General features: G+C 46.1%; 2 protein-coding genes across 8 annotated transcripts in view; one reads left to right on the plus strand and one right to left on the minus strand.

The window, feature by feature from the left end:
* Positions 1-1,435: 1,435 nt before the first annotated feature.
* Positions 1,436-26,903, minus strand: part of SLC11A2 (solute carrier family 11 member 2) — a 49,352-nt gene continuing 23,884 nt past the window's right edge. For 2 of the 7 annotated variants that reach the window (XM_059682907.1, XM_059682908.1), the window contains exons 9-17: positions 25,114-25,269; positions 24,301-24,459; positions 23,184-23,270; positions 22,353-22,472; positions 22,051-22,200; positions 21,475-21,548; positions 20,388-20,541; positions 18,699-18,752; positions 11,455-12,892 (exon numbers count right to left, since the gene is read on the minus strand). In XM_059682907.1, the coding sequence (XP_059538890.1) occupies positions 12,815-12,892; positions 18,699-18,752; positions 20,388-20,541; positions 21,475-21,548; positions 22,051-22,200; positions 22,353-22,472; positions 23,184-23,270; positions 24,301-24,459; positions 25,114-25,269 (1,032 nt within the window). In that variant the 3' untranslated portion in view covers positions 11,455-12,814. Of the gene's footprint in view, positions 1,453-11,454; positions 12,893-16,185; positions 16,961-16,993; positions 18,753-20,387; positions 20,542-21,474; positions 21,549-22,050; positions 22,201-22,352; positions 22,473-23,183; positions 23,271-24,300; positions 24,460-25,113; positions 25,270-26,903 lie in introns of those variants that run through there. The other 5 variants (XR_009451213.1, XR_009451212.1, XR_009451214.1 and 2 more) reach the window with 5 other exon arrangements.
* Positions 4,082-9,519, plus strand: LOC132227584 (spermatogenesis-associated protein 13-like). Its single transcript, XM_059682855.1, has one exon. It carries the CDS (start codon positions 4,442-4,444, stop codon positions 8,108-8,110), a length of 3,669 nt encoding a protein of 1,222 aa, XP_059538838.1. The 5' UTR covers positions 4,082-4,441; the 3' UTR covers positions 8,111-9,519.

A 26,903-nucleotide genomic window follows, 5' to 3' on the forward strand; every position in this document is an offset into this window, starting at 1 on the left:
GGTTTGGTAGTGGATAGAGCGTCAACCTCCGGACTGAAGGGTCTCAGGTTTGATTCTGGTGAAGGGCACATGCCCAGGTTGTGGGCTCGATCCCCAATAGGGGGCAAGCACGAGGCAGCCAATTAATGATTCTCTCATCATTGATGTTTCTATCTCTCTCCCTCTCCCTTCCTCTCTGAAATCAATAAAAATATATTTAAAAAAAGAAAAACAGAATGTAAGACATTCTTTGTAGTGATTTCCTCTTCCTTGCTGTTTCCTGTACTGGAGGGTTATTTTGACAGGAAGGTGAAGTCGAGTATTTGAGGAAGTGAAATGTAGAGATATCTGAAAATATGTCTGCATGCTAGGTATTAGCCCACTGTTCTGTGTATTATATACACTTTACTCCATTGGCACAAGTAATTATTTTAAAAGTTGTCATTTGTATCTATCATGCAGCTCTTTTAGTGCCACCAACAAATACACATTTTGGTCAACACTGTCCTCATTGGAAAACAGGCAAGGAAAGAATTCAACCACTTTATTCCATGGAAGAAAATATTCCAGCAACTACATCTAATATGTTCCATGAAGGTCAGGAAATTTGAAGATAGCTGGCACAGAATGCCATGCTGCAAAGACCCTCTTTTAAGAAAGGTTACTCTTCATGTTGATTGCACAATGAAAAGATAAGGCTACTGGAAAGATTCCACTCTCTCAATAAATACTCAGCATTAAAAATAGATTAGCTCAGCGGGCATGGCTCAGTGGTTGAGCGACCTATGAACCAGGAGGTCATGGTTTGATTCCCAGTCCAGGCATATGCCTGGGTTGTGGGCTCGATCCCCAGTGGGGGGTATGCAGGAGGCAGCCAATCAATGATTCTCTCTCATCATTGATGTTTCTATCTCTTTCTCCCGCTCCCTTCCTCTCTGAAATCAATAAAAGTATATTTATATAAAAAAAGATGAACTGGCCGAGGCCGGTTTGGCTCAGCGGATAGAGCGTCGGCCTGCGGACTGAAGGGTCCCGGGTTCGATTCCGGTCAAGGGCATGTGCCTGGGTTGCGGGCATATCCCCAGTGGGAGATGTGCAGGAGGCAGCTGATCGATGTTTCTCTCTCATCGATGTTTCTAATCTCTATCTCTCTCCCTTCCTCTCTGTAAAAAATCAATAAAATATATTTAAAAAAAAAAAAAAAAGATGAACTGAAGTGTTTAATTAGAAATGTTTTTTCCCCCACAAAACCCAGAAGGTTCCAAAATTAATCTTAATTAATTAATTAATTCTGAGAGAATTAAAGTAATATATTTATTGCTTGAAAAAAGCAATGCAAAGTATTTATTTATTAGAGTAGCCATGCATGCATGAGAACTCACCAATGATGTTATCACACATGGAGAAAAGTATGCAGGATTCTGATTTACCACATAAGCTTGGGTAAAGAGGGAGGGCCAGTGCAGGAAGACCCTATGAATAGATAATATACAGCACCTGAATTTGCACAATACTTCTGGGGCAAAGCTTTGGTGGCTTAAAGTCATAATATGTACAATTGAGAAGGGTATTTTCATTGGCTACTGTAAACCTGAATGCCTCACTTACGAATGCCTTTTGTATTAAGTGACACACAGGAGCAGCAGCTGCTCTGTAGCAACTACAGACAGTCCTCGGGTTACACTGGACTCGACGTACGTTGTTTCGTGGTTACGTCACCATCTCCCATTTACTTATTTAAAAAGAAGTTCCGCCATTTCAATGTATGTACATATGTGCTTTATGTTTATTATTTATTTACCACAAGTAAAGGTCAGGAATTGTTATCTTTCTTTAAAATTTTTTTTACTGTTTCACTTCATTACTGCTGTGTATGTGCTCCCTGACACATACACAGCAGGAATGTGTTATACACAGTGAGTGACGTAGGTGCTTATGTGGGTGGGTTCCGACTTACGGCGAAAATCGAGTTATGTGGCTCCGCAGGAACGGATCTCCACCGTAACCCGAGGACCTACTGTATTTAATCGCATTTTTTTGACATTCTGGGCATACAATGCCAGAGCATCATTTTACAAACTGACGTAAACCCCAGGGACTGAGTGAGTGTATACATAGGCTATTCTTCCAATTAAATGTATTATCTGTATACGCACATAATATAGAAATCCAGATTTTTAAATCATAAACTAGAGAATGATTAAATGTTCTTAACTTAGCAAAAATGTTTACCCAAGCCTCACCCTTTAGACATCAATCTCTTCAACTGGTTTTAACATGATTCCGTTTGCTTTATTATCAAATTTTCTAATTACAGGAGTCATAGGACCTGAAGGGTAACTTTTATAAGTTTTTATGAACTCCAGTCTGTTCCCAGTAATATACAGTTGAAGAATGAAGAAGAGCTACAGAAACCCTCCAAGTATATAATCTCTGTTTAACCAACCACCTCATCTTTTTATGAGTTACAAAACAAAAAAAAAATTTTTTTTTTGGCTTTTCTTTTCTCAAACATCCTCTTGGAATGTTTCTACTGGGAAATGAAATTGTCCAAGGAGGAAAGAAAATGCAACGAATTGTTTTGAGTTGCTATCTGTGCATAAAGAAACCAAAACAGTGAAACTCATTTTAAAAGTCTATTTTTAAAGTGAAAGTTGCTAATTGATATTAATTCAGTTTCATTTTTAAAATTGGAAGAACTCTAACTTGGGTTACAAGGCTGCTGCTCTTATCAGAAGTTGTAAGGGCCCCTGAAGTAGAAATGAGGGGATTTTAAAATACCATCTTAGATGGCCAAATCACTATAAATGAAGATAGGCAATTATTCAGATTTTTAAAAAGTCTTATTGAAAGGTACTAAGTTTTAAAATAAGAAGTCAGAAATTTAACTTTCATGTTGAAGGAAGAAAATGATGCTCAAAGTCACACAAAGGCTGCAGGGTTTACAAACTCAATGCCTTTGGGGCTGGAAGGAAATGAGTGGAGGGGTGTATCCACCCTGAAGTACATCCCATTAAAATGAATAGCCCTCATGGCCGGTGTTCGCAGTGGTTAGAGCACTGGCTAGCACACGGAGTTGTCTCGGATTTGATTCCCAGTCAAGGGGATGTACCTGGGCTTGCAGGTTCGATCCCAAGCCACAGTTGGGTATGTGTGGGAGGCAACCAATCAATGTCTCTCTCTCTCTCTCTCTCTCTCTCTCTCTCTCTCTCTCTCTCTCTCTCTCTCTTCCTCCCTCTTTCCTTCCCTTCCACTCTCTCTAAAAATCAATGGAAAATATATCCTCAGGTGAGGATTAACAAAAAATAAAATATAAATAGCTGTGCCCTGGCTCAGTTGAGTGTCGTCTCATGCATCAAAAATGTTGCTATGGAGTCAACAACTGCCTCCAGAACACAGAACTAGGAGAACCAAGATGGCGGCATAGGTTAACGCCGGAGTTTGCTGCTTTGAACAACTACTTCAAAAGTGAAACGAAAAAACGGAAGGGACATCACCCAGAACCACAGGGGCGCTGGCTGAGTGGAAGTCCTACAACTAGGAGGAAAGAGAAACGCACACGGACACTCAGAGGAGGCGCAGTGCTGAAGTCAAATTCTGAGGTGCGGAGTGCGCGGAGAGGGCTGGCGGCGGAGGGCACGGTTGTTGTTTTCAATCGGGAGGGAGTCGCAGACTCTGAGCTCCAGATCCGGGCGAGTCTTTAGGGACCCAGACTCAAACGGGAGAAGCGGGACTGTCTGGCTTCGGTCAGAGCAAGTGCAGCTTTCTCTCCGAGCTTTGCAGCGGGTGCTGGGACTCAGAGAGGCAGAGCCCTTGGGGACAGGACTGAGAGCCGCCATAACTGCTCTCTCCGGCCCACCCTGTTGATCCTGTTCGACCCGCCCCGCCCAAGCCCTGCACAGAGGCATTTGCCGGATAGCCTCAGGCAAAGGCTAGATTAGCACCTCCCTAGAGGACAGAAGTTCTCTCACCGCTGACACAGCTGAATCTCATAGCCACTTGGCCTGGAGGTCAAACCCTCCCTGGAATTAGCTACAGCAATCAAGATTTATCTATAAGACTGCGAACAGAGAGCAGGCTGGGGGCGTGGCCGGGGAGCCCCGCGGCTGCGGCGCAGGCGGACCGCAGGCGCCGCTTTCTCCCGCGCCCGCCGCCAGCCCAGAGGCGGCGCACCGGCGCGGAGGCTCTCCGAGCGCCCGGCGTGCTCGGAGCTCGGGGGACCCGGCCCGGCCCAGGGTCGCAGGGAAGTCTTGCATCCGTTGACTTTGGAGACTCTGCCGAATGGGGGCCGCGAGAGGCAGTGGCCACAACTGAGGAGGAGCCTGATGTGCAAAGCAGGTGTGAAAGCCAGGCGGGCAGCAGCCTCAGCGATGAAGGTCTGTACCTGGGACCAGCGGACACAGGTGCGCACGTGGGGTTGAGCCGCGCCGCCCCGTGGCCACAGGCTTCCAGCCCCGAGAACATGACCACAGCCCAGAACGGCCACGGGCGAGTTGCTGCGATCCCCTGTCCAGTCTCGGATCCCACAGACCCGGGCACGGTGACCTACCCGGCCTGTCGGAACGGAGGATGCGGCGGAGGCGGCGACGCAGAAGCCCAGGACCCCAGGCCGGGCCCCGCCAAGTTCGTGCGCCTCTTCTCCGTGAGCAGGAAGAGGACGGGCGCCCACCCCGAGCGGCCCCGCTCCGTGGTGCTGATGGGGCACTCTTCCACCTGGAACGCCCTGGCCTCCTTCCGGAAGATGGGATCCTTTAAAAAACTCAAGTCCTCCGTCTTTCAAGGAATTCAAAACCGAGAGGGCTCCGATGCAGCCAAGGAGGAGGCCTCGGAGCCTGATGTGGGCCCTGCCCTCCCCAATGGGGCGGCCGTGGCCATCCCCGCGGGCGGGCCGCCCCAGCCTGGGCCCGTGTCCGACGGCTCGGACCCCGAGGAGGCGGACGACGCCTTCCAGAGGAGCACGCACCGCTCCCGCAGCCTGCGCCGCGCCTACGGCCTGGGCCGCATCAGCCTCCGGGACGCGGAGCCGCAGCTGCCGGGCCCGCCCGAGTCCCCGGGCCTCGCGGAGCCCCCGGTGTGCGCCATCCTCGTGAAGGACTCGGAGATCAACAGCGTCGCCTACCGGAGAAGCAAGAGCACCGACAACCTGAGCTTCCTGAGGAAGAGCTCCTTCAAGAGGAAGTCCGCCTCCAACCTGGCCGACCTCCGGACGGCGCCCGACCGGCCGGCGCCCCGACGGACGCTGAGCAGCTGCTCTGCCGACTCGGAGAAGCTCGGCGGGTCCGAGCGGAGGACGAAACGCTGGAAGAGCCCCATCAGGGCCAAGGACTTCGACCGGGTCCTCAGGCTGGTGAGCAGCGCCACGGACGCGGCCTGGAAGCGAGAGCGTCCCAAGGGCGAGGCGCCCTGCCCCGGCGACGCCGCCCCGCGTCCCGGGCCCCGCAGCCGCCTGCACAACGACTACTCGCGCCGGGCGTCCAGCAGCGCGGAGCCGGAGAGCAGGAGGGCCGGCCCGGCCCCCGACTTCAGCCCAGCAGGGCCGCGGGGGCCCCACGTGGACGTGGAGACCGCGGTGTTTCCTCTCGAGGCCCAGAGCGGCGGTCCCGGCACCGGCAGCGCGTTGCCAAGCCCGCCTGCCCAGGAAGCAGCGCGCAAAGACTCCCTTGAGCCAAAACCTGGCAGCCAGTTTACATGGGAACCCGAGCAGCCCACGCCTCTAAGGCCCACCGCCCCCAAGCCCCCTAGCCCCCAGAGCCCATCCGGGAAGGACCCCAACAACCTCAGCGCGCTGTCCCTGAGCTCAGTGGACAGTAACGAAAGGGCAGAAGGTCCTGTGCCCTTCCCGGATTTGGTGCAAGCCACGTGTGACGACGGCAGTGAGGACAGTGGGTCCAGGAGCCGCCCTCAGCTGAGCCTCGGCGAGGCTTCGGGTCCAGAAGAAAAGGAGGAGGAGGTTGTTACTGAGGAATCCTGGAGGCGGGGCTCATCCCTGGAGGAAGATGGGAAGGAGGCTCAGAGGATCCCCAGGAGGCGATGGGGCTCTGGGAGGAGGTCCCGGCCTCGGCCACTCTCAGACTATGGCCAGTTTGCCTGCCGAAGTTTGTCTATTCCTGAAGACTCAATTGCTGTGGACCCCCAGAAGGAGGACATTGTGGACAGTGACCACCAGCTGAGCATAGCCTCCACGGTCCCCGCAGACCAGAACGTAGCCATGGGCTGCCCCAAAGGATGCCAGAGAAGGCGCCCCATCTCCGTGATAGGCGGGGTCAGCTTCTATGGGAACCGCCAGACAGAAGCAATAGAGACTCTTCTAACCCAACCAGCAGCCAGGCCGCCCGTGCCAGCTCACCAGGTGCCACCCTACAAAGCGGTTTCAGCCCGGTTCCGGCCGTTCACATTTTCCCAGAGCACCCCCATTGGGCTGGACCGCGTGGGACGACGGCGGCAGATGCGAGCATCCAATATTTCTTCAGATGGCGGTACTGAATCCTGTGCCTTAGTGGATGACAACGGCAGCGAGGAGGACTACAGCTATGAAGACCTCTGTCAGGCCAACCCCAGATACCTGCAGCCAGGCGGGGAGCAGCTGGCCATCAACGAGCTGATCAGCGATGGCAGTGTGGTCTGTGCAGAAGCCCTGTGGGACCACGTGACCATGGATGACCAGGAACTGGGCTTCAAGGCAGGAGATGTCATCCAGGTTCTGGAAGCCTCTAACAAGGACTGGTGGTGGGGCCGGAGTGAGGAGAAGGAAGCCTGGTTCCCGGCAAGCTTTGTCAGGTTGCGTGTCAATCAGGAAGAGCTGTCGGAGAATTCCAGCAGCACGCAGGGTGAGGAGCAGCCGGAGGATGCTGGCACAGCCCGCCACAAACACTCTGAGAGCAAGCAGCAGATGCGGACCAACGTCATCCAGGAGATCATGAACACCGAGCGGGTGTACATCAAGCACCTCAAGGATATCTGTGAGGGCTATATTCGACAGTGTCGCAAGCACACGGGAATGTTCACTGTTGCACAGCTAGCCACCATTTTTGGAAACATAGAAGATATTTATAAATTCCAAAGAAAGTTCCTGAAAGACCTTGAGAAACAGTACAATAAAGATGAGCCTCATTTAAGTGAAATAGGATCCTGCTTTCTTCAACATCAAGAGGGCTTCGCTATCTATTCCGAGTACTGTAACAACCACCCGGGGGCCTGCACGGAGCTGTCCGGCCTGATGAAGCAGAGCAGGTACCGGCACTTCTTCGAGGCCTGCCGCCTGCTGCAGCAGATGATCGACATCGCCATCGACGGCTTCCTGCTCACACCCGTGCAGAAGATCTGCAAGTACCCCCTGCAGCTGGCCGAGCTGCTCAAGTACACCACGCAGGAGCACAGTGATTACAACAATATAAAGGCAGCCTACGAGGCCATGAAAAACGTAGCCTGTTTGATCAATGAGCGCAAACGCAAGCTGGAGAGTATAGACAAGATAGCGCGTTGGCAAGTATCCATCGTAGGCTGGGAGGGACGGGACATTTTGGACCGAAGTTCAGAACTGATCCATTCTGGGGAGCTGACCAGAATCACTAAGCAAGGCAAGAGCCAGCAGCGGACATTCTTTCTGTTTGACCACCAGCTCGTGTCCTGCAAGAAGGACCTGCTGCGCAGGGACATGCTCTATTACAGGGGCCGCATGGACATGGATGAGATGGAGCTCGTGGACCTAGAGGACGGGCGGGACAAGGACTGGAACCTCAGCGTGAAAAACGCCTTCAAGCTCGTCAGCAAAACCACTGACGAGGCTCATCTGTTTTGTGCCAAGAAACAGGAAGACAAGGCGAGGTGGCTGCAGGCTTGTGCGGATGAGAGGAGACGGGTGCAGGAGGACCGAGAAATGGGAATGGAAATTTCCGAAAATCAAAAGAAACTTGCCATGTTAAATGCTCAAAAGGCAGGACATGGAAAGTCAAAAGGCTATAATGGATGCCCCGTGGCCCCACCACACCAGAGCTTGCACCCCATGCACCAGCGCCACGTCACGGTGCCCACCAGCGTCCCTCAGCAGCAGGTGTTCGCCCTGGCAGAACCCAAGCGGAAGCCTTCGCTGTTCTGGCACACCTTCAACAAACTCACCCCTTTCAAGAAATGAAAGCGGGAGGGCGCACCTCGGCCTGTGGCCGTGAAGAGGACCTTTTTGTTCCTTCTGTGCTCAGTCCAAGGACAGTCTATTGGACCCAGTGCTCTTCTTTGGGGCTGAATAAAGAAGAGAAGGACCTGGACCCGCCTTCAGTCTCACAGATGCAGCTGCCTGCTTGGAAGGGGGAGGAGGTGATGATGCTCCCCGGTACACAGGAGCCTTCTGTGGTTGTGCCGAGGCGGCCGGCGCTGAGGAACTGGTGACATGCTCTGAAGTGAGTGCTGAGCAGTGACCCTGCTAGCCTCGCTGGTGAGGAGAGCCGGTGCTGCAGCCCAGGTCCAGGTGCGGCGAGGAAGGACAGGATGGCTCGCGGCTTTTGCATTCGGTTTGAAGGGAATGGTCGTCCAGGGGTTGGGACGTCACTGGCACGAGTAAGCCGTTCCTCTCTTCCTTGGTGTTAGGGGACTTAGCGCAGACCTGTTCCCTGGTGTCATCTGAACCCACACAGTGGCCACATGATAATTAGCAGGCTTCATCTTGCAGGCTCCTCCCCACACAGGCTGAGGGCGAGCAGGAGGAGCCTGTCTAAAAGCAGGGAGGCCTGCAGTGCAGTAACTTCAGCCTCCTAGGGTGAGTCTGCTTTCCAGGGAGGGAGGGAGGCAGGCGGGGAAATCCTGTGGCAGGCTGATGGCGCCAGACAGATCCTTCTCTAGTCAGGTACCGTCCTGCCCACGCTCATAATGTAACTCCACGAGCAGAACCCTGTCTGCTGGTTCATAATCTAGAAACTATTCAAACACATCTGTTTGCAATATAAAAACCCATTCACTTTAGTTTCAGGATAAAGTGAATATGCAAATGCACTGATTGAAAGGATTTCTCATTCAATCAGTTGTTCCTGGCACCTTCACCAATGAAGTTATAATGACATGTACGTCCCCTGAAAAAGCTTGAGCTTCAAAGCAGTCCATCAGCTCCAGGCGGAGCCCACTTGGTTGCATTAACCCAAACAGTAGTGCTGACCTGCCATTATTAGCATGTCGACGGGTTTCTGAAGATTCCCTCTTTATACAAGAGGCCTTAACAGAATATATCTAGACGCAGAGATAGCAGCCTTCCTTTAACGAGGGCCACATGGGTTGATACCTGTCAACAGTTTTCTCCTAGCCTTTGTCTATATTGTAAATTTTGATGAAAATAACTTTAAAATGTGTCTGGAGAAGACAGGCTCTGCAAGAGAGATGCCATTGTAATTTACTTAGTGCACTGGATGGGGGGAGGGTATTGTATGACTCAGTTTGTGTTTTTCTATTTGAAAATCTCCTTTTTGTATGCTACTCTTGGAACGTTCTTTTTTCTACTAGGCCCATGCTTAAGAATAAACAAACCTGTACTGTCAAAAAAAAAAAAAAAAAAAAAAAAAAAAAAAAAAAAAGACTGCGAACAAAGACCACTAGGGGGTGCACCAAGGAAGCATAACAAAATGCGGAGACAAAGAAACAGGACAAAATTGTCAATGGAAGAAATAGAGTTCAGAACCACACTTTTAAGGTCTCTCAAGAACTGTTTAGAAGCTGCCGATAAACTTAATGAGATCTACACGAAAACTAATAAGACCCTCGATCTTATATTGGGGAACCAACTAGAAATTAAGCACACATGGACAGAAATAACGAATATCATACAGACGCCCGACAGCAGACCAGAGGAGCGCAAGAATCAAGTCAATGATTTGAAATGCGAGGAAGCAAAAAACATCCAACCGGAAAAGCAAAATGAAAAAAGAATCCAAAAATGCGAGGATAGTGTAAGGAGCCTCTGGGACAGCTTCAAGCGTACCAACATCAGAATTATAGGGGTGCCAGAAGATGAGAGAGAGCAAGATATTGAAAACCTATTTAAAGAAATAATGACAGAAAACTTCCCCCACCTGGTGAAAGAAATGGACTTACAGGTCCAAGAAGCGCGGAGAACCCCAAACAAAAGGAATCCAAAGAGGACCACACCAAGACACATCATAATTAAAATGCCAAGAGCAAAAGATAAAGAGAGAATCTTAAAAACAGCAAGAGAAAGAAACTCAGTTACCTACAAGGGAATACCCATACGACTGTCAGCTGATTTCTCAACAGAAACTTTGCAGGCCAGAAGGGAGTGGCAAGAAATTTTCAAAGTGATGAATACCAAGAACCTACAACCAAGATTACTTTATCCAGCAAAGCTATCATTCAGAATTGAAGGTCAGATAAAGAGCTTCACAGATAAGGAAAAGCTAAAGGAGTTCATCACCACCAAACCAGGATTATATGAAATGCTGAAAGGTATCCTTTAAGAAGAGGAAGCGGAAGAAAAAGGTAAAGATACAAATTATGAACAACAAATATGCATCTATCAACAAGTGAATCTAAGAATCAAGTGAATAAGTAATCTGATGAACAGAATGAACTGTTGATTATAATAGAATCAGGGACATAGAAAGGGAATGGACTGACTATTCTTGGGGGGGAAAGGGGTGTGGGAGATGTGGGAAGAGACTGGACAAAAATCGTGCACCTATGGATGAGGACAGTGGGTGGGGAGTGAGGGCGGAGGGTAGGGCGGGAACTGGGAGGAGGGGAGTTATGGGGGGGAAAAAAAAGGAACAAATGTAATAATATGAACAATAAAGACTTAATTAAAAAAAAAAATGTTGCTATGCCCTAACTGGTTTGGCTCAGTGGATAGAGCGTCGGCCTGCGGACTCAAGGGTCCCAGGTTCGATTCCGGTCAAGGGCACGTACCTTGGTTGAGGGCACATCCCCAGTGGGGAATGTGCAGGAGGCGGCTGATCGGTTTCTCTCTCATCCATGTTTCTAACTCTCTATCCCTCTCCCTTCCTCTCTGTAAAAAATCAATAAAATATTTAAAAAAATGTTGCCAGTTTTCCCTAGCCAGTGTTGTTCAGTGGTTGAGCATCGACCTATGAACCAGGAGGTCACAGTTCGATTCCTGGTCTGGCCACATGCCTGGGTTGTGGGCTCAATCCCCAGTGTGGGGCATGCAGGAGGCAGCCTATTAATGATTCTCTCTCATTATTGATTTTTCTCTCTCCCCCCCTCCCTTCCTCTCTGAAATGAATAAAAATATATTTTTTAAATGTTGCCCATTTGATCCCCAGTAGGGGTCGTGCAGGAGGCAGCTGATAGATGTTTCTTTCCCTCTCTCCCTCCTTCCCTCTCCCTCTCTCTCACTAAAGTCGATAAAAACATATATATATATGAATAGCTGCCATTCAGACCCAGCCAACTGCACTCACAGGCAGGAATGTGAGCCCAGTGTTGAAAATCTTCCAATTTTACAGATAATCATGCAAAAACTTTCCATTTTTAAATATTACACTTTTATTATAAAAATTTTAAGGAAAACAATCCTGGTTAGGAAGAGGGGTCAAAAAATCTATAAGCCACACGTGGGCCGGCAGTGTGTGACATGTGGACTAATCTTCCAAGTGCCAGTCTAGTTCTAATCTAATATTAATACTTGGTATAAATATATTGAAATAAAATGCTTAGCATTCCCTAGGAGATTCAACATTAGAAATATAAGCCACTCCTGGAAATAAGCTTTGGACCTAGAAATGATGTTGGACTGTTAATGGGAAAAGTGGGAAGAAAAGACATGGTGGGACTATACAAATTTTAGAAAGAAAACGAATACCTCCATTATCTTGTTGGGACTTGCAAAGTTAAATAGTAGGTTCTTATTTTTATACCTAAACCTTGAATGTTAGAATGGGCTGCATTACATAATGCAGCATGGAAAAATGATCATTGGTTAAAGTATGGTTTCTGGCCCTGGCCAGTGTGGTTCAGTTGATTGGAGCATTGTCCTGTAGACCAAGAGGTAGTGGGTTCGATTTCCAGTCAGGGCACATACCCAGGTTGCAGGTTCAATCCCCAGTTGGGGTGGGTGCAAAGGCAACCGATCGATGTTTTTCTCTCTCTCAAATCAATTTTTTTTTAAGTATGGTTTCTGGATCTTGTTACTAGGTATTAAGCTCTTTGGAAAATACCATCATACTTCTGAAAAAAAAATTCAAGAAAATAATAAAGCATACTGATAATTAGGATTAAATATGATTGCCAAATGTCAGAAATATTTTCTTTAGAAATGATGTGCTAGTACCATTAGTTACTAAGGGTCTGGTTGATTAAAACTGAAATGAAATTTAACTGGCCACAGTCAAGCACCACTTTAAAAGGTAAGTCATTTGGACCAGTTCATTCTGAAAAAGAGTGTTACTCCCTTTCCTTTCTCACTTGTGATCCAGATAAAACAGATATCTGATTTGTCTGAACAGTGTGTTTTTTAAAAAATACAAAAAAATCTATTTTTATAACCTTTAAACTCTACCCAAACTGTTATGTTCAGGTCCACTTAAATACATACACTTTTTTTTTTTTTTTAAATTCCAGGAGTTAAGACACAAGCCCATAGGGGTGTGTGGCCATCACAGGCCCATCAATTAACTCCCAGCTGTTGTAGGACTGTTGTGAGGTGGGTGGGTCTCTGACCTACACTGAACAGCTGTCAGCTTTTAACAGTCTTCCCATGAGGAAATCTTTGCATTTTGTTCAAAACATTTGAACAAAACTCACCTCTGAACTAACAGAGATATGTTAAGGGGCACTTGGACTACGAGAAAATGGTTCTTATACAGTCTTCGCAGGCTGTCAGTCATCCAGACACAAGTGAGTCTGCATCCACGGTGTTCAGAAGGTAGAGTTCAGGCTGAACTGTCAATCCCACGTGGTACTAAGGACAAAAAGATGGAAAGGGTTAGACTGACTTATATTGAAATATTAAAACTGGCACTTAAGTATCTATAAATAGCATATTGATATAGGCCTTTTTTTTTCAGTACTGCTACGTTTTTATTTCAGAAAAGAAATGGCTTACCGACACATAGTTTATAGTATTAAAAAAAAAATAGCTAGGAGCTGAAATAGTTAAGGATTGCGATAGTGCCAAATGTCCTTAGCACAGTTTGTACTTGACTGTTCTTGTAACATACTTTGCCTAAGGATGGGTGCTTTTGATCAGGATATTAAGGGCAAATACACTGGCTGCTTTTCTATTTTAGTACTGTGTGTCAGAAATCAGTTTTCAAGTGGTTTAAATCCGAAGCCCCATTACCCTTTGGCACCCAAGCAAAGTCTTTCATTAAAAAACAAAACACACAAAACGGCTAAGAGAGAGGGAAATGACCTATGGTTCCAAACTGTTTGTCAGTCTGAATCAGAATCACTTCGCTGCTTTCAGAACACATGGCAGACCTTTCTCCTGGAGACCTGAATCCAGATGGTTTGTGTTGGGATCTGTGATGCTGCATTAACTCGTTTTCTCTCTTCTCCATACACTGCTGGGTAATCACTGAGTCTCCTTTTAGCCCCACTGTCATTGCTCAGGGCCTTGGAAATGTTCTTGCCCCTTGGCACTAGCAGCCCGTGAATGAATGCAGAATGCGGACTGTAAATCCATAGGAAGAAAATATTCCTGTTACAGTTGGAAAGGCACTGGAGTTGGGTTCAAGCTCCAACTCTGCCACTTCCCATGACCTTGCGCAAGTCAGGCAGCCTTTCGGAGCCTTATCCTACTTATTTGTAAAATGGAAATAAATCCTATCTTTGCAAATTCCAAGTACATAATATACCATCTCATGTTAGTGTTCAATAAACATAATTTCTTTTAACACGTTACAAATTGCCCTGTATACCTCACAGGCTTGTGGTGACTGCCTAGAGAGGAGTCCAAATGGAGCCCAAGATAAAACTCGTCTCAATTAATGGGCTAGGAAATACTGAGTCACACTGGCCTTGGGGCAGAAAAGCAGCTCTTCAGGGATAGCTTGTTTATTCACTTCAGGGCTTCACATCTCAGGGTTTCCTAATCAAGAGCCATTGATTGCCAGATATATTGACAATTCACTGCACCCTATTCTCAAATAAGCTAAGGTGGCGGGCCTCCTATGCAGTAAGCAAGGATTGCATTATTAGTCCTGATCCCAGAGTGTATCACGTACAGAACTTCTTCACTGGACAAGTTTGTCCTATTGCTCTGCAACATTCAGAAATGGGGCTAAATGGCACATAGTCTGAAATATCCTCTCAGGGGCAGAGAAGTAATGCAAATGAGTAAACTTACTATTAGTTCTTAGCTACTGCTGGGGTCGGATCAGAGAGGGCCCCCGCCCATTTTCTACACCTGCCAAAAACATTACTTTTTTTTTTTTAACTTAGCGCAGGCCAAACAAAATTAGCCTACCAGTTGGCAACTTCTGAGCTAAAACATATTTTAATACTAATCAGAGTATCAAGCAAATGCTTCCATGTGTTGATGTTTCTGGTGCTTTTAACCACGAAAACTTGGTGTCTTAAACTCACATGAAGGGTGTACTGCATATTAAGTGGGATGGTTTGGTAATGATAATGTAGGCCCTGCAGTTAAGCCATTCAAGTTCAAATGCCAATTGCCCTTTAGCAATTATAACTTGGGGAAGTTATTTTTTGCCTTTCAGTTGCCTCACCTATATAGAAGTTATCCTCTTGTTATACGAATTAAATGAGATTATGAGTGCTTAGACCAGGAGTAGCTCATAGTAATGTGTTAGCGGCTTTAAACATTCAGAAGCTAAGGTGTCAAGAGAGGCTGACACATTTTGATTCACAGTCCTACCCAATGAAGGAGCAGAGAGTTCTAGAGGGCAATGTTAAAGGTTCTTGGGTCAACTGAGGATCTTCAGATTGTTATGCATCCTATTTTAGTTCTGAAAATAAACCCAAATTAAGAAGAGAGCTAAATGAGGTAAGACAACAGAGAGAACAAAACTCCCAGATTACTTCTACAGCATAACCTAAGTATTTAGCTCTTGTAAGACTCGGAATGCTTGCAACAGAAAAAGGGAAAATGAAGTTCTGGTGACCCTCTTGGGACAAATGAAATGCTGACTTAGATTTTCCCGTCATGCATCTGGTGACAGGACAGGTAGTTCGCTGTGCTAGAACTTGTCTTTATTTTCACTAAATGTGGCCAATATTCCCACTTACATTGGGGCTGCCAAACTGCTCACGCTTTTTTTTAAAAATGTTTTTATTGATTTTATTTTTTATTTTTGCAAGGGAGAGGGATAGAGATAGAAACATCAAAAGAGAAACATGATGGATCAGCTGCCTCCTCCACACCCCCTACTGGGAATTGAGCCAAAACCGAGGCATGTGCCCCGACTAGGAATCGAACCAGTGACCTCTTGGTTCTTGGGTCAATGCTCAACCACTGAGCCACACTGGCCAGGCTCACTCATTTTTTTAAGATAATTTTAGTTTCTCTTTTCAAATACTCCTACTTTTTATTGGCAGCATATACAGAATATAAATGCCTATTTCAATGGCGAAACAAGACTACAGTTAGAAAAATGTTCAGTTTAGAGCAGAGAAAGGCAGAATAACAAGTTTCTTATTATTTAAATACTAGAGGCCCGGTGCATGAAAATCGTGCACTGGGGGAGAGGGGGTCCCTCAGCCTGGCCTATGCATTCTCACAGTCCAGGAGCCGTCAGTCAGACATCCTTGGTGCTGCTGCGGAGATGGGAGATTCCCGCCACCACCACTGCACTCACCAGCCGTGAGCCTGGCTTCTGGCTAAGCAGCACTCCCCCTAAGGGAGCGCACTGACCACGAGGGGGCAGCTCCTGTGTTGAGTGTCTGCCCCCTGGTGGTCAGTGTGCATCATAGCGACAGGTAGTTCCACTGTTTGGTCAATTTGCATATTAGCCTTTTATTATATAGGATGGTAATGATGTGACCTTTAGCAATAGCAAAAATATTTGAGTAAGTGGGTAAACAGAAATTAGTGTTTGGTGTCTGCAATTCATCAAGTCTAAGGATTAACCTACTAGTATTTATTTCTCTTTCCCTTTTAAAGAGGGAATAAGAACAGAGTGGGCTTAATACGTCGTTCCAGGTGGTGGATGAAGTTTCGATATTTCAAAGTTCTCGAGATCTTTATTAATAAAGTATTTTTAAGGTTAAAAAAATACCCAGGAAACCAAATTGAAAAAAGAAAAATGTTTTTAATTACAAACCAAGTTTACATATTGTTAAATGGTCACTGAAAGCTCAGTTGTAACCACTCCTAACAGCACTAGCACAACCTCTCAGGAGCCACACTACAGCTCTGCCTCGTCCCTGTTGATTCCTCGTAGGCTGGAGCAGCACAGTCATTTCATGACACATTTATGGAGAACAAGGACTGACTGACATAAAGTACAACTGTATCTCCTAAACCAGTGGTCAGCAAACTGTGGCTCGAGCCGGCTTTTTGGCCCCGTGAGTGTGGCTCTTCCACAAAATACCACGTGCAGGCTCACACGTACAGTGCGATTGAAACTTCCTGGCCCATGCGCAGAAGTCGGTTTTTGGCCTGGGCAAGTCTATTTTGAAGAAGTACTGTTGATATTTGGCTCTGTTGACTAATGAGTTTGCCAACCACTGGGCTAAACATTCCACACAGAGACACTGCCAAGACAATGCATGTGCTGGCACTAGAAAACATGAAAGGTCTGCACACCGTGCACTGCAACCGGAGTGCTGGTGAAGTACACTCTCTGAGAGGGTCAGATGGAACACAGCATGGGAGTTTTTAACACCGTGACATATTCCATACATGTATTATAAAGTACCATTTAATTGGGAAGAAATTTTCCATCATTGCAAGTTATAAATACAATGTTTAAAAGAAAACTGCCAATTTTTACCTGGACTTCTAAATATTTGTGAATCTGAGACTGACTGGGCCCACCCAGATTCGGGGCAAAGGTAAGTGTTTCTGTACCGTCTTTTTTTTTTTTTTTTTTTGTACCGTCTTTACAAAGAACTTTTTCATTAATTTGGCCCTCACCTACTATAGCCAGACCTACTGCAGCTTAAGGTGTCATTTTTCGATATCTTCTCAGAGGAACAGGATGGATATGAGGAGGAACATTTAGGGAAATTTGTCTTTCATGATACTGTGCTCTATTACTTCAGCAGCTAAGATAAAGGTATGGTCAGTGAAACAGTAGTTTACCCTTAGTGACTTATAAAAGACAATCTATCCAGTCTGCACTTTTGACTGTGTGCAAAATATCAGCAGTAACGCCGTTAGTGTTCAAGTGAACAGAGAACATCAATCCACCGTATCTCCAGAAGGAAAGCCCCCACCTCCCAAATAAGAAGTCCTTCGGTGCCATTCCCATTACTGTCCTCACCACGCCAACAGCTATAAGCGACGTGATTGTTTATCTGCGTCACACAAATGTGACTGATTTGAGGTAATCACAGTCTCGGCCTCCGTGGGTAAAAATGGCGCAAGGGGCTGAGGAGCAGCAGCTTCATGCTGAAGGGACCCATTTCCTCTGACTCCAGAGCGCCACCATCGGGTCTCAAAAAGTGTTCCCTCTGAGGGAGTGGCTGAAGAGAGCTTCGCAACCACAGTGGTACCCTACTGACTTGCTGAGAGAGCGCTTTGCTTCGCTTAGGTCCACAGCTCCGAGGCTGCCTTGCAAGCCGTCCTGGGCACTTCAGGAAAACGTGATGGTGCTGGCAGGAGGTGGCTCTCAGGAAGACACAGATGGTGCTTCTTCTCCTTTCAAGTCTTTTCTCCTTACCCCAAAGTCTCATGAGAACTTCAGTTTACAAATGCTACCGTCTTTCTCCATCACCACCCCCCTGGAGGAGGAGGTGAAGGTTTTACACTAAATGTGCTTGAAAGTAAGTGTCAAGAAAGCTGTGTATTAACATAAAAGTGATTCAAGTCAGGACTCCCCAGAAAATCCTGGTAAGTGTTCAATCTCTGAGGAAAATCTTCTAAGTGATTTTCAAGGTGATTAGTAACCACCACCTACAGGTGAGTTTTGCTATTTGTCCATTTATCACCTTTATGTTTTTTACCCCTCTTAACTTCCACTGAGAAATTTAAAGTAGAAATAAACTGAAAGAATTCTAAACCTGATAAAGGTGGCGGTCTCACAATTCTACATTTAATATGGATAAAACCACTCTAGTTGAGATTTTACTTTTTATAATTAAAATAATTGAAAGGGTATGCATAAGTATTTCTCAGCCTTTTAAAATCCATTATCTTTTAATAAACAAATCTGCATACCCATTGTGTACTTTTGTTATGAAATGTACTGCATTTTCCAGTTCTTTTTTAACATACAGCCTAGTTAAGAATCGTGCATAGAGACTTATCTCTCAAAGGATAAAATAAGCTGGCTCTTCAGCAGCTCAAGAGTTAGTGTTAAAATGACAGCAGCAAACAGTCAGCTTTTCAAAGACCCAGTTCCCAAGTTAGGAGGTCAGGAAGAAAAATATCCACTTTTCATACATATGTGAGTCTTTCACAACAAACGGGGGAATCCTAAACGCAGTCTGTGCAACAGCACATACTTCGGGCTATGTTCACACAGTAAACCATAGAAACACACTGGCTCTGATGGCTACCCGGATCAGACCGACTGACCCAGTGTCTACTTAGTATAGTCATCGGTGGCTTCTTCAGTCAGGACTTTAGAGGTGCTTACCGTGCGCCCACAATCCAGGCAGGACATGCCCAAAGCAATCATACATTGCCAAATCTGAAAGAGAAAACAGAGCCACATTCACCAACCTCTCTGAAGAGCCCTCTTGCCCACCGTGACTGCTCAAAACTGGGCTCCTCAGATGCAAACCTGCTCTCTTCTGTAAACATCCATTTGCCTGTCTTCTATCACCAAGTCATTCTCCAAACCCCACAACCCCTTCAAAACATCCTGGAATCTCCTTCTTCGGCCAGGTTTTTCCATACGAGTGACAATGCTGAGCTCCCTCTGCTCCTACTGCTGGGTGCCTGCAGTTCGTTTCTTTCATTGGACTTGGAGTTCCCTCAAGACCACTTTTCTTCATGAGGAGGGGCATGATGACAGACTAATACAACTAAATAGTCTCCGAAACTGCTCTATGAAGTGTATGTTTGGCGCTAAACAGCAGTAACCCATTCTAGCCTTAAAAACAGTCCTCAGAATCTCAAGAGTCTCGGCTGCCTGAGGACACCGTGGCACCTTCATGACCAATCTGCATGAAGGAAGGCTTCCCTTACCTTCTACAGAAGATTTAAAAACCATTCCTGTCAAGGACATATTCAGTTACTTGGATTTCCTCAGAGTAGGTCCCTATAATATATAGGGTCAGCATGATTTTAGTGTGCCTAAAGTTTACTGAGAGCAAAAGAAAGGGAGAAACCTGCATAGAACAGGAGGTGGATGTGTTGTTGCTGCTACAGTCATTTTTCATTAATATACATAATGCTATAGAAGATTTGGAAAATATAGAAAAAATATATCCATAATCCCATCATCTTAAGATCAGTATTACCATTTTTATATAATTGACTCTAGAATTTTGAAAAAATTTTTATTATCTGGGTACACATAATTCTGCATTCCTTTTCTATGTGGTTTTATAACCATCACTTTTTAATAATTCTAAAATAATTCAATGTGAGACTATAACTTTTTATTTATTTCCTTACTGGACAGCTAATAAGGAGCAGAGCTGAGCAGGGCTGTGAACCCACATGATCCGCCCCATAGCTCTGAAATCACACCGCACAGCCTCTGTCTCCAACCCCGTTTCGTTCCACTCTCTGCTTTCCAGACCGATCCTCTTTGTTTAGTTGCTACACTCTCCTGTTAGGAATTATTAAGAATGGAAACTAAGCAGAAGTGACAGGAATAGCCGAAACCGGTTTGGCTCAGTGGATAGAGCGTCGGCCTGCGGACTGAAAGGTCCCAGGTTTGATTCCGGTCAAGGGCATGTACCTGGGTTGCGGGCATATCCCCAGTAGGGGGTGTGCAGGAGGCGGCTGATCGATGTTTCTCTCTCATCGATGTTTCTAACTCTCTATCTCTCTCCCTTCCTCTCTGTAAAAAAATCAATAAAATATATTTAAAAAAAAAAAAAAGAAGTGACAGGAATAGAAAGATGATAGCTCTTAGGAACCAAATTTTATGGTTAAAAATACTGTTTAACCAAAGAAGTGTGTATGTATGTATGTGTGTGTGTGTGTGTGTGTGTGTGTACAGTTTAACCACAGCTGGCTTAACAATTTCATGTAAATTATCTCAATAACCTGCAGACAGATTGCTAGGTGCTCCTTTGGGTGCTTCCTGGATGTCAGTCAGCCCCACACTGCTGACTAACTCATGCCCCTGCCCCCTCCCAACTGGACTTACCAAGTAAAACACGAAGCTCAGATAAGCCACACTGACCACAGCAGCCACCACATACAGAACCATATGCCCAAGACTCTGGACATAAATCACGACAAAGTACATGTTGATAGAGCAGATGACAAAGACCAAGATCCCGCCTGCAACCTTCCAGCCTCTGTAAAAGAATCAGCACCGTCACTGTGAACAGCCCGACCTGTCCACAACAGCAGGGCGCTGCATCTTGCGGGACAGACAGGGCAGGAGTAAGAAGCATTTCAAACAGGTGTGCTCCCCCTCGTGGGAGCATGCCCACGCCTTTCCCTCCCCCCTCAGCTTCCCCCTCAGGCGTGCATCCCCTAACTCTAAGGGACCCCAAGAGACTTGCAACCAGGGGAGCAATGGGCAGCAGCAGCTCCTCCCAGACAAACCCCCTACAACTGTCTCCAAGGCCCCCTTTTCTCTGACTTCTAGTGAGTCAGAGCCACCCCACCCCGCCTAGGGTCTCCCCTACTGCTTCTTCCATCCTAAGCCCTTCCTTGTTTCACTGTCCCCAGCTTTAATAAATGTACTCTTTAAAAAAAAAACTAAAAATAATTACCCCAGATTTGGTTAAATAAGCCAAAATTAGACAAAGAGAGAGAAAAAATACTATCAAATAACCTCTATTATTCAAGTCCCTAAAAATGCAACAAGTTATGAGTGTCCCTAGAGATCCAACAAGTAATTTCAACTACTCTCATATCTGTTAAAGCTGTGTATGCAAGGTATTAGCTTCTACCGTTCTTGTTCAGGTATTTAGCATGGAATTAAGTTGCTGAACACTTCAGCCCTGGCTGGTGTGGGTCAGTTGTTGGGCATCGTCCTGTGCGCTGAAAGACGCCTGGGTTATAGGCTCAATCCCCAGTAGGGGGCGTGCGGGAGGCAGCCAATTGATGTTACACTCTCACATTGGTTTCTCTCTCTCTCCCTTCCACTGTTTCTAAGCTAAAGATTGAGGGGGCAGTGCTAGCAACCACCCCTCCAGCCCCTATGACTCTGTTTTTGACTGGCCTTAATGAAGATATCCTCCCCCCACACAGCTTTGGGGAACTGAGAGGAGTACACTCACATTCCATTGGCAAAGTCACTCATTACTGGCCGCAAGCTTGTAAACGTGAGGATGGGTATGAGAGCAAAGGGAAGCTGGAAAAGAAAAAACTAAGATCAGATGGGGCTGCTGGGGGTCCCTGGGTCACCCCAGAGAGTAGCACTGTTAGTGAAAGGGAAACACAAACCCTGCCTCAATTGCCCTATGAAAAATTATTCCTATCATCCCAAATGCCAAGCATTATGTTGAAATCTGCACAGCTGTCATTAACCTAACATCAATTATGATCATAAGGTTCTTTACAAATACTTGTTTCTGCCTTGTCTTAACCTGCTTAGGACCTAGCAGTGTCCTATATGTCATTTAATACTTTCTTGCCTTAATGAATAATAATTTTGTGTCCTATATGTAATTATAATTTATAATTCCCATTCAACAGGCTTTAAAAAAACCAAGTCATTTCTAAAAACCTTTTAGATGCCAAGGATTTCATACACATTTACTGCAGACCAAGACCATACCTCTCTCTTCCTCTAAATTGTCCCCAACCCCGGACACTAGGCTTGGTACCTAGGGCAGCCCATAATGCTCCCTTACCTGTAAGCTCTGCAGAACATTGAGGAAGTCATTCATCCCAGTCAAATGCTCTACATCTTGGAAGACAGCAACCAGCAGAGTCGGGATAATGGCAATAGAGCGGGTCAGAATCACTCGGGCAAAGCGTGACCACCTGAGGTTCAGGAATCCCTGGAAGAAAGCACAGAGCAGGATGAGTGTCTGGAACAGGAAACTAAAAAGTTTTGGAGAGATTCAGGAAGACCTTAAAAGCATGGGATTAATAAGTAACAAAAGGCCAATTTCCCCTTCCTCTAGTGAATACCAGTCAAAGCAGCACCTACCTCCATGACAAACTGGCCAGAATAGGTTCCTGTCATGGTGGAGCTCTGCCCTGCGGCCAGGATCCCCACAGCCCAGATGTAGAGTGCAGCAGGCCCGAAGTAACATCCCAGCACAATACCCTGGGGGGGAGGAGGGTGGAGAGAAGCAGGTGTGTGTTAGGGAACTGCTTAGACGATACCCGAAACAGCAAGTCTCTCTTCTTTCCTATGCACCCACCTAAACCAAGGGCTGTGCAGGGCACTGTCCCAGAAGCTCAACTCAGTCCTACTTCATTCTAAAGCTTTCAACCAAAATGTTGCTGGATGGTCCTTCTTTCCTTAGCCTAGTCCTTTCTCTTCTCCAAGCTCCTAAAGCCTTCATCCTCAACCTACACCTGAAATATTAATAAAATAAAAAAAGTCTACGCTATATTTCCCAAATTATACTGCTTAACACACTATTTTAGAAGATAATAGGAGTGAAAAGAAAGGTAAAAAAATTTGGGAAATGCTACATACATACATATTCTACCCCTGGAGGTTCACAATGTAACCAACAGAAAAGGGACTGAGCCCCAGTGAAGACCACTTTACTAGGTACACTTTCTTCAACTGCACCAGTTAACATCTGGTAGAACACTCTACTATCAGCACAAGTTTGGGAACTGCTGAACAATTCACTTTTTTAGCTGATCCTTTATTCTTTCTATGTAGTCCAAAATGGTTGCCTAGCATCTGGCCCTCTGAAATAAATGACTCTCCACAGTACGCTCAGCTCTGAAGCGAGAAAAGACCAGCTACTGGCCAAGAGTAGTGATCCAGGGGCAAAGAACACGAATCTGGATGGCTTACCCCTTTGAAGATGTCCACCGCCAGTGTTGAGTTATCATCAGGAATAAGGCCAGTATGGGGACTGCTGCTATTTTTACAGACTTCAATCTGGAAAAGAAAGCAGTTTAGGAGCAACTTTTATTTTCGAGGCATGGGCCAGAGAAGAAGCGTTCTCCCACAGATCACACATACATCATCTATGCTACACAGCCTGGAGGCAAGACTGGATACTTCAGGCTGTGATGGGGCAGACACTGGGGGCAAGTACCACTTGTGCTCTTCCTCCATAATCTTTTTTTTACTGATTTCAGAGAGAGGAAGGGAGAGGGAGAGAGAGATAGAAATATCATCAATGATGAGAAAGAATCACTGATTGGCTGCTTCCTGCACAGCCCCTACTGGGGATCAAGCCCACAACTCAGGCATGTGCCCTTGACTGGAATCGAACCCGGGACCTTTCAGTTCACAGGCTGACGCTCTATCCACTGAGCCAAACCGGCTAGGGCCCTCCATAATCTTTCTGCACCCCCATGTCATCAAAAAGATTTACTGAGTTAGAGTGTGCACTGTTGGGTCATTTTAAATGACAGAAAGAGAGGACCCTTAAGAAGGCTTCAGATAGGAGAGGACAACCAGAACAGGGAGTCATTAGTCAAAGCAGAGCCAGGAGTCTAGGTCCTATACATGGGAAGCAAAGTAGTGATCAGAATTGGATAGGCAACCAGGAACTGAGAAGACAGAATTCAAAATGACAAACAGAAACTGTTGCCAGGACAGACTGTTTTGTTTGTTGCCTCCTCCCTACCTGTACTCAATCACCAAATGGCAGGACTAGCAAGCAGACTGGCAGTTGATAAACAGGAAACAAAAGACTAAAGAGATGTGAAGCCACTAACGAAACAGCACAAGGCAATCTTTAGCCTGGGGTGATCTCCCTTCTGAGACAAAAGCAGGGGGAAAAGTGTGTAGGCTTTCAGCCCCCAGGCTGCACATGCTGACTAGTGCAGTGACTTAGGGGACAGTATTGAGGCCACAGATCTACTGTCATAGATCCAAGTCATTGTCATATTTTCCTACCCCATTCCGGCCTTCACATTACCCTCACATTCACCACCACTCAGGACCCTGGCTTACTCACCACCTGCTGGTGGGTTTTCTCAAAAAAAGCTTCGGCAAAGACTGAGACGACAAAAACATTGATGATGAAGGAAACAAAGAGCGCAATGCAGGATTCAATGAAAAAGTACTTATTGGCTTCTCGAACTTCCTGCTTTTTGGCTCGGTTTACCTGTCTGGACTGGAGAGAAAATAGCAGTAGTCATTTTTTTTAAAACTATTTGGAACAAGTTTCCTTGTAATATTTCATGATTTCAGAGACAACTGAAAGATTAGAGGGCAACAACTGACCAGATGAAATGTGAGAGAATCGCTTACATCCGTGTTCCCTAAGAACTTCGTGACCCTTGGATGACATTACACATTCCTCAAACAGGTAACAGAAGCTAAGTGAGCTCTCAGTTATTGTGGCTGGAAGAACCAAACACACAAGCAAAAAAAACCCAAGCTGTCCTAGCAAGTGCATAACCTTAATTATGAAGGTCTCTGAAATTTCCCAGAAAACCATTGTGTAAGACTGCCTGGTAAAAGGTTAGTGGGACTCTTTACCCCTGACCTCCTCAAGGCCGCTCAGGACTCTGAGATTCAAACACAAGAGACTTGTGCACTTTCAGACCTTTTAGGAACGACTTTAGTTCCAGTTTCTGTGGGGTGAGTTATTATCTCTGGTCATAAAACAGAGTCCAGGTGTGTGGGGTTTGTAAGCGTCTAACCATGGAAAATACCTTGCTCCTTCAAGTTCTAATAGTTGTAAACTAAGTGCATGCCCCTTGCAACTAAAGGAAAACATCTCATGACCTATCTCGGAGTCCAGTGAGATAAAGGCCTTGCTCACCTTGACTAAGGCAGAATGCAGGTACATGTTGTGTGGCATGATGACAGCTCCCACGATGCCCACAGCCTGCTGGATCTGTGGGGTGCCGCAGCCTGAACAGGATGGCAGGAACATGCCCTTGAGCACCTTGCTCTGGTCGGGTCGCACTGTAATATACTACATACCAACATAACAACTATTAGCTTGTACTGGAATATGAGACCAAGGGAGTAACAGCACAAGGAAACACTCGGCGTCCTTTCCTCCTTTCCTTATAACCCCTTCTTCTTCAACAACTACCTAGAATAACGAGGAATATAGAACCATCGGAAACCAAGCCTCATAAGGGGCTTGCTGCCAGAGATCAGGGAATTCAACACTGGGGTCCCTGGATATTTTACCTCATATTTTAGATACACAAAATAGATATGTAGAAAATGTAATTAATATTCTAAAGAAATGAAATAGCTGAGCTCTAGCCGGTTTGGCTCAGTGGGTAGAGCGTTGGCCTTCGGACTGACGGGTCCAGGTTTGATTCTGGTCACGGGCATGTACCTCAGTTGCAGGCTTCCAGCCCTGGTCAGAGGCATGTGGGAGGCAACCAATCAATGTGTCTCTCTCACATCGGTGTTTCTCTCTGTCTCTCCCTCTCCTTTCCACTCTCTCTACAAATCAATGGAAAAAATATCCCTGAGTAAGGATTTAAAAAAAAAATGAAATGGCTGCTAAGGGCCTTATTGATATTAATTTCACAATAACTTCTATGAGACAGACCAAGAATACAGTCAATTCTTAATTATCCCCACTTATGTCTCTGATCAGCTATATTCATCTAAAAATCAGTGATTGCCACTAGCATAAGCTGACTCATTCATAACACTTTTCACACATACTTTTTCCTGGTCCAGCATTTCTCTTGAAAGCCTTAGACCAAGCTGTATAACCTACTCATAGATTAGATATATTTTTAAAAGTCTAGCCATGCCAATAAACAGCTATCAGTTAAACCGGATATAGAAAAGGGCTGTTAAGGCATATAATGGTACCGATTCCTCGGAGTGTCTGGGTTGGGGCACAAACCAGGAAGCATCTACTACATCCCCTATAGTTGCAATGCAGAAAAGTTCAAGCTGCAGTTGGTATAAACCAGAATGAGCAAAAACAGACCCCTCTAAGTTAACAGCCAAGAAGCACCCTATAACATCCTCTCTAACACTCTCCAAAGCTATTCTATTGTCCAGATGGCCAATTTGGAACCGGAGGGTGTAGTCTGGAAAGTCCTAGAAAGTTTGTCATTTATTTTTTTCCATCACCATTTATTCCCTTTATGCCCTCTTCCACCTCCACCCACCCTCTAGTCATCCTATATAATAATCCTATATAATAAAAGCCTAATATGTTTGACCAAACGGCGGAACAACCAGTGGAACAACCGGTCACTATGATGCACATTGATCACCAGGGGGAAGACACTCAACACAGGAGCTGCCCCCAGGCCCCAGGCCAGCCAAGGCAGGTGCCAGCGGGGGGCCCTGCAGAGGGAGGTGACCAGCAGCGGCAGCGGGACTGGTGAGCAGGCAGTGCCAGGCAGGCCAAGGCAGGTGCCAGCAGGGGCCTCTGATGGCCCCTCCGGTCGCCCCACAGATCGGTCCTGATAGCTGGCCAGGCCTAGGGACCCTACCTGTGCATGAATTTTGTGCAATGGGCCTCTAAGTTTTTGACATAGGAGTTCTGCAGACCTTCCTGGACACTAGTCTTTGCTATAGATAATATTCCTTCAAAATTGGCCCAAGACTTAACTGGCTTCTTTT

Source organism: Myotis daubentonii, chromosome 2 (assembly GCF_963259705.1).
Source record: "Myotis daubentonii chromosome 2, mMyoDau2.1, whole genome shotgun sequence".
NCBI classification, from domain to species: domain Eukaryota; kingdom Metazoa; phylum Chordata; class Mammalia; order Chiroptera; family Vespertilionidae; genus Myotis; species Myotis daubentonii.

Bases quoted from the DNA above. Each gene is read 5' to 3' on its own strand.
- LOC132227584 (XM_059682855.1), top strand. From the start codon at position 4,442: ATGACCACAGCCCAGAACGGCCACGGGCGAGTTGCTGCGATCCCCTGT.